At 38.1% G+C, this 7,583-nt stretch overlaps 1 protein-coding gene across 1 annotated transcript in view; it reads left to right on the top strand.

The window, feature by feature from the left end:
- The window catches only part of LOC124722572 (E3 ubiquitin-protein ligase RNF220-like), a 685,014-nt gene extending 678,410 nt beyond the window's left edge, over positions 1-6,604 (top strand). The window contains exon 10 of the mRNA XM_047247711.1: positions 1,339-6,604. Within this exon, the coding sequence (XP_047103667.1) occupies positions 1,339-1,410 (72 nt within the window). The 3' untranslated portion in view covers positions 1,411-6,604. The remainder of the gene's footprint in view (positions 1-1,338) is intronic.
- The last annotated feature ends 979 nt before the right edge of the window (positions 6,605-7,583 follow it).

Here is a 7,583-nt window from a genome sequence, read left to right on the forward strand (position 1 = left end):
GTTGGCTGTTTCATTAACATTAATTTAAGTTTTTCCGTGAGAATGATGAAAGAGGAAAGACTTTTGTAAACATTATGTAAAAACTAATTACGTTTACCACTCGATCTAAACTTCTCCCTTACGAGCATACGAGCTTCGTAGTTTAGAGGACAGACAAACAAAATTATTTAATAGTTAATTTTATGCTGTTAAAATTCACAATATTTTGAAGTAAAATTCACACAGACGTCAATTTGACATGTTGTAAATGCAAGAAGGAGTTTTTAATGTTCAGTATTGAATTTGGGCAAAATACCGCACAGGGCGGGTGCGGTGTAGCTTAGGTGACTTCTGTAGGCGAATTCGAGTATGTTTCCCATGTATACTCAACTGTCCTATATCAGTTTTTTCGTCTCGACTTCGCCTACATCACTGTGGTACATTGTAAACAATTATCATTTACATGCTGTATATTTAATCTGCCAGTACCTAGAAGTAGCGTGCTTTCGTGACACGTAAGTTGTAATGCAAAACCAACAAATACGACACTTTAGTTTTAGTAAGTTATATTACACTATATGTCTACTGCTCGGTTCGGCATATAATAGAGACATATTGGTTCTCGTTTAGTAACACCTTGCCGAAATCCGACTAGATGCAGTGCATTATACACGCACGTAAGTGCTTCGCAAAATGAAATTTCACGTAGTGTCTGAAAACTCGTCCCGCTCCATGAACACGATAATACATCCAGAATGAGAAAGCTTACTGACGGAGATGGCACTACGATACGTCGGCGTCAAACAGTCCCCTTGACCAAATTCCGAGGCTGGTTTCTTTTACTAACGGAAAAAAAATTCTGGACTTCGCTCTGTTGTCGCAGGTCTTAGACTTGTGTGACTGTTAACAGTAGCTCGTAGTAAATAGTAGCTCCAGTGACTGTAAAATTCCTAGGAAAACCAAATCTGAAAATAAAATGTGTTTGTTTGCTGGCTGTCACTATACGGATGCTTAGATACGGTGTGACTAGAGACGGTAGTTCTGAGAGTCCAGTATGTTTTTATCGCATTTATTTTGGATGTTTTACTCGATGGAATCCTTTCAGTTAAAAGGGCGTTGTAGCCTGATATGAGTCTTGGCGAGGGCCGAAAAAGGGGTTTCAACACAGTTTTTATGTTTCAGTATGAGTCACATACTCGGTTTTTCGTATTTTTAGTAGTGAAAAAATTAGAATAAGAAAATAAAGCTTATGACTTAAAGGGAATAAACGGTGTATATATTGTTAATTTATTTTTGTACAGAATTACTGAAAATATTGAGGAAAGAGTAATTAATATGTTTTGTCGGTGTTTGTTTCAGGGTGCAAAGAAGCTGTGTCCTCAGTGCAATATGATAACATCACCATCGGATCTGCGGAGGATTTACATGTGATCGCCCCTAGCTGATACTCTGGCGACCGCCATCCATTTTGTTGAAGAAGTAACTCCAGTGGAAACACGTGCTACATCTCTCTGAAGTGGAACATCCCTTGGCTTTCTTCGGTTTGCGACATAGCGTATTTATGAAACTACGGACTGATGGATTTGTTGGTGCACTGCAGAGAGATGAAGCTTTTATTTGCGGATAGCTGCAACTTCACAGCACAGTTGGAAGATTTATGTGTCAATGCGTTCCTTGTACGAAGGTGAGTTGCAGCTACGGCTTGTGAGTTACGGCGTCAAGAATGAATACACGAGTCAAAGCGACGTTCTTTGACTGGCTTGCAAGAGACAAAGGCGGTAGTGCCGTCAATCGTGATAAGCTGCAATTTACTTCAGTCGATTTTGAAGTAACTGGCATTCGTAAGATTTGACAATGTGCGTGAAAGCTCAGTGTCGTACGTACAATGGCTAACGATTTAGGGAGGAAACGAGTGCATCGTAATTATGCAGGACTGTTGTTAAACTCAAGAACAGAAGCGTCATCTGTGTGAGCGTGTGGATTCTCGCCGGTAACTGGAGGCCCACCTGATCGATTGCGGACGGGACAGAAGATCCGAGTGGGCAAGTTGGAAATTAATGTGTGGGAGCTGTGCCAGCCCCTCATGTATTCGTATTTGTTGAGACAGTTGGTCTGTTCTTTGTAATGAGACGACGAGGTTCCGCAGATCGTGAACCTCCTCCGGCTTTGTGAGGATCTTAAAAAGTCTGAGCTCAACGAATTAAATAGCAATACTGATTCGCGACTCGCATTTGACAAATCACCACAGAAGCCTCCCACTAAGGTCGCGCGCGCAAATTTCATTTATAAACCTCTCTTTATTTAACCACTGCAAAATGTGTTTTGGCTTCAATCGTCCTTCGTCTCATAAATGTTTGTGTGGCCATCCTACTGACGTAGTGTACATGCACATTCCCGAATAATACTTACTGAAGCAATGTCGCGTTACCCGATCTTGTTGACGAATATGTATGGCAGATTCACCGTATGTATTTGTCACATTTTACGTTCTCTGTGTATATTAAGTCTGTGAGGCCCTTACTACAGTCAAACAGAAAATGGTTTTAATTATGCAAAACACGTACCGGTATTTTTAACGAATTCACGATTGGTATAATTGTTCTAGAAACGTTAATTACCTCTCGTCACTGACTGTTGTCGAAAGATTAGCTGTCTGGCAGACTGTGCATCCCAGCTACATTTCTAAAATAAAAGTTGATTTTTATTATAAAGTGAACTTTCTTACCAAAATAAAACTATACCAATTAATAATGAGAAAATATTTACAACGTGACAACCCTCAGTTATGGGTCCTATATCCTATCACTTTTGCAAAATATATAACTTACAGTAAACACCTTGCCGAGCGCCCATGTACAGTGTCGAATAATATGCCAAATAGCAACCTTGATGAGACTTGAATAGCAGAGCACCATCTGAAAGCAGACGGCTATGGACCGATTGTATTAGATAGAATTCCGTCTAGAAAATTACCCGATATGAACCTTGTAACTCAGCCCCACTTCCTGCTCACGTAGTCTGCTTTTATTATTACTGACAAAGCTGTTTCGAAACGTCCTTAATTATCAGTCTACGTGTGCTGGCTATTGTGTATCCGAAACGTCCATGAAGATAAAACTGTGTGGACCAGAGAGCTGCTTTAGTGCTTAGCGGTACACTGCTGCTCCCTTCGGTGGCACCAGAGTTACTACACACATTTTCCAGGGTAGTTCTTTGATTCACAACTTGAATATTTCTCTTTAAAAAATTGGTTTTTCTTGGTAATAGTTCATCGCAGACAATCGGCTGTGGGAATGTGTAAGTCGGATCCTTCCATCAGAAGCAGTTTGTCAATTAAAAAGTAAATTCCAAACTAACTGACGAAAACAGTTTTCAGTTGTTTCGACAGTTCTGGCCAAATCTAGATTTTATCTGATCGTTCTAATATCGTATCAGAGTACACTATGAAATTTACAGAGGAAATTAAATTCTGTTAACTTGATCTGCACGGTAATGGGGGAAACTCAACGTCGTAAATTCTGTATACACACAGAGCCTTTTATTTAACATCTTGGTTCTACATATTAATTACAGAAATCTATGTACCGTTTACGAAACCACCAGTTTGACGTTTAAGTGTTGCAGTTAGATCAGAAAATCGTCGTTGCTCTAAAAGTAAGTTGGCAAAGTGAGAAGAAATTCAACTAACTGCGTTTAATTGCTTCCTATGCTGTCAGTATGCCAGCTCACTCGGTGAGAAAAATACTTAATTAAATAAAGTCAGACTGCAGGAACGTCATGTCGAACTGAAAAATGTAAACATAAACAAACTGAATTGTTCGTGTAGGGATTCTGTGTGACTTAATGACTATATGTTAGGAATAGCCAGTAAAAAGTTTTGCTTCCCAGAAACTATGTCTTTCCATAATATGAAAAGTACGTGTCTCAGTGTGCGAGAAAACAACTCGTGCAGAATATAGGGACAGTAAAAATAACCTAGAGTCCCAAAGGTAACAGAATTAAGATTAACCTAAATCGGTGTGAACTGGAGATAAGACAAACCGAGTCTGCAGTGACGACGGTTCGGGAGGAATATATCGATGGTAGCCAATAAAAACCCCGCAACTCCATATGTTGGTGAAAACGTCGTAATTCCAGTAACCAGTAACTCCATAATCAGAGAGAGATTTGAAAGTGTGGTAATTTCGCTAATCTGTCAATAACTAGGTTTCTACTATCCAGTTACATATGCAGCAACTTTCTGTATCACTTTATATTATTTTTTAAGAAACCGTTTTTGCTTCTCTTGCAAGATTTAAAAAAAATGGAGCTACGAGATTTTCGTTGCCTATTATCGATATGTACATGTGTTCGCGAACGCATAATCCTGCCTAAGATCAATTATACATTTTTGTTACATCAAAGGATTGATGCAGTATTTGAGTAGTGTGTCACTGACATTTAAAAGCGCGTAGATAGGTATGATTCAAAAGCGAAAACTTCGAGATTAGTAGATGTGGATTGCTCGTGCCTTCCTACCCTTCTACCGTAATACATTCCGAAGGAGACACGTTGGATCTGTCTGAAACCGCTTACATGGAACGTTGCAGACCACATGAGAACTAGTGTGGCTGAATCAAACCGTAATTATGAGACTGACAGCGTGAGTTCTGTATGTGCGACACGTCGGCATGTCTCTCTTTTGGCCAGAAAACATAATGTAGTGTTACTAGAGGAAACAACTCCTAATACGTAATGGCGACTTCCAGTGGGATTATGGAACTATGTTCGAACGCATAAACGCAGGGAAAAGTTTTGAGAACATCTGTGTTTATGTTGCGTGTCCTCTGTCCTTATATAAAATGCCAGCAGTTGCACTAATATAGCCATCCACAAGTTTTGTTAAAGTAAATTTGGTCCATTTTTTTTTTTTTTTTTTTTACTGCTGTCGAAGTAGGGTTCTACAGGCCCGTCTGCTTAGAAGTACCCGGCAGGCATTCAGTTTGGCGGAAGACTTTCTTGGAGAGGTTAACAATACTCTCTGTGACTCTGGCAGGGACCACGACCATTTTACGTTCATTACGGAGCACCGAATATTTATCTGTAACCTGGGTGTGCTGTTTGTGTAATAGAATGCATGTTCACGTGTTAAATTATATGAAAATTTTCATCACATTAGTTAGATTTTGTTTTCTGGATGTCGTAACTGGCAATGGCATGGCAGAAACTGTAAAGCTTTGGCAATTTCCACTCAGTACTACAGCTAACTAGTTCTCGATATACCGTGCGACTTCCCTTTGTTGGCTGTGTTCTAGTTTATTATACTCCCCATTCAGAGAAGAAGAAATTGAAAACAATTCTTTTTAGTTGCAACCCAGTCCTACCGTCCTCCCTCAACTGAACATCAGCGACGTGGATCTTAAATTCTGACATTTCGAAATGAAACGCTTGTGTTGCAGTTCATTATACGTATTTCGTGCTGAAGCAAACATTATTAAAAAGGGTTTGACATATTTTATGTGGCGCTAACGTTTTTTGTATCTAAGGACGAGTAGCAGTACCTTTCCAAGAATTGTTTCTCCAGGTTAAAAGGCAAGATTTAATTGGAATCGTCTGTGAAATTTGATGTAAAACGTGATTATTGTTAAAGAAACAGTAAATAACGCGAACATCTGCGAATAAATATACTGCATATGGCCCCACCAGAAAGGCAATTTTCGTCATATATGTTGTTGTGGCAAGAGTTCACGTTAATACAGAGATTTATGAATTTTTCCCGTTGTTTATATGGCCATTGGACACCTTACTGACGTAATATTCATGTGTGCCTGTTTACTAGTCCATGTAATGTTGTGGTTGAGATACCTCCTGTTACAGCATTAAACTGTAGTTTCCTTTCTGTTTTACAAGACAGCTTTAATGAAATATGTGCATAATATTACTCAACAGACTCACGTTTATAAATCTGAACCTTACAGTTGTATATTCTTTCACTTACTTTTACACAACAGTCATGTTGCATTGTCTCAGTAGAATCTTTTTGTGATTCACATATTTGTTTAAGTTCGTGACACAAGGATAAAATGTCTATGTTCTCAATTCAAAATAATTTACTGTTTATGCAATTAGATTTAATTATCTCTGTCATTTTCATCTCAAGGACTTAACTCCAACCCGATGTTGGAGAAAATTTAAAATCAAACAGAAATCAGTATTTACCGATAATGAATTATTGTGGTATAATGTATTTGAATACCTTACAGCCAAGTGCCCATTTCTTCAATTTATATCTGTCATAACTGTCAATACATAAAAATATGTGTGTGAAGTTCTACTAATGTCACAATCCGAGTTTCAGTTTGGCACAACCTTTTCTCATTGCAAAGTTGGTTCTGTATCTTGATAATTAATTCCTAAATACCGTAAATCACACAGTGTGGTATAATGGTGTATTTAATTCGTATTGCAAATATATAAATGTATACATACAGTCAACGCTACATGTTCGGTATCATATGCATTTTGCCCTAACGCCAAAACGGCAGATTAAGCTTACATATGTGTTGTGTCTTTAAAGCTATTATGACTAAATGCAGTAGCAAATTGTTTCCAGACCTGTAATAGAATAAATATTTGAAATATTAAAGCAGTTTTATCTCTTTGTTATTACCTTGCTGTTCTCCCCCCCCCCCCCCAATCACTTAAAAAATTGTTGTACCTTATGTCAAAGGACTTGTCTAATGTATTTGGAAAAACTTAAACAGGTTAGCTGCAGTATTATTTCATACTCTGTGGGTGTATTTAATCAAAATTAATTTTTTAATTAATTTGTCTATTTATTGATTTAGTTTTATTTTTGCAGTTCAGTGCACGGCACAGCATGAAGTCGATTTCTGAAAGAGTATTTCTTTTTGAGAATTGTGTTGAATTGGTATCTCAGGCTCAGCTTCCCGTGAGAACCAAGATTCACACACCAAATTAGAATAGGCTTTCCACTCCAGTTTAATCTGGAAGTGGTTCCAGTTGTAGAAGTGTCTCATGTAGTGAAAAGGCTGTTAATAGATACTGATTTTGTGGGTTGTGATCTTTACAAAGCATCTTCAATCGCTATTGTTGACTGAAATGGATCCACGTGGTCTTCTCCTTATGAACTGAATAAGAAGCTAAGCTGCGGTACACCAAACTGCTCAGTTTTGTGTTATACAAGGATGCAATACTTTGAGATATTATTCATCATATGATCTGTAAGAATAAGCTAGCTATTCCCTTATGTGCCATTAGTGGCCAAAAATTAATCTCTTCTTCAATGTGGCAATTGATCAGATAAAACAAATATTGTTTGCTGCAACCTGAATGACTGTGCTAAAAATTTGGGGGAGAACATCTCAACCCTTTATTGTTAAGGACCAAGAATAAAGGTAACTGTTAACTGAAAATGAAATGAGCTGTTGAATAATTTCGTCTTTGTCACTGGTGCAAACTTCAATTATTGGAACTTAGTTTTCGGTTCTGTGCCCAAAACTTTAAGACACTGTAATGGGGAATCGGAATCTGGTTGTCTGTATAATCATAAAGAACTGAGCAGTGTGGGATGTCATATTTTCAAGTCAACCAATTCATTCTGC

The sequence above is a fragment of the Schistocerca piceifrons genome, chromosome X, assembly GCF_021461385.2.
Source record: "Schistocerca piceifrons isolate TAMUIC-IGC-003096 chromosome X, iqSchPice1.1, whole genome shotgun sequence".
Lineage (NCBI taxonomy): Eukaryota > Metazoa > Arthropoda > Insecta > Orthoptera > Acrididae > Schistocerca > Schistocerca piceifrons.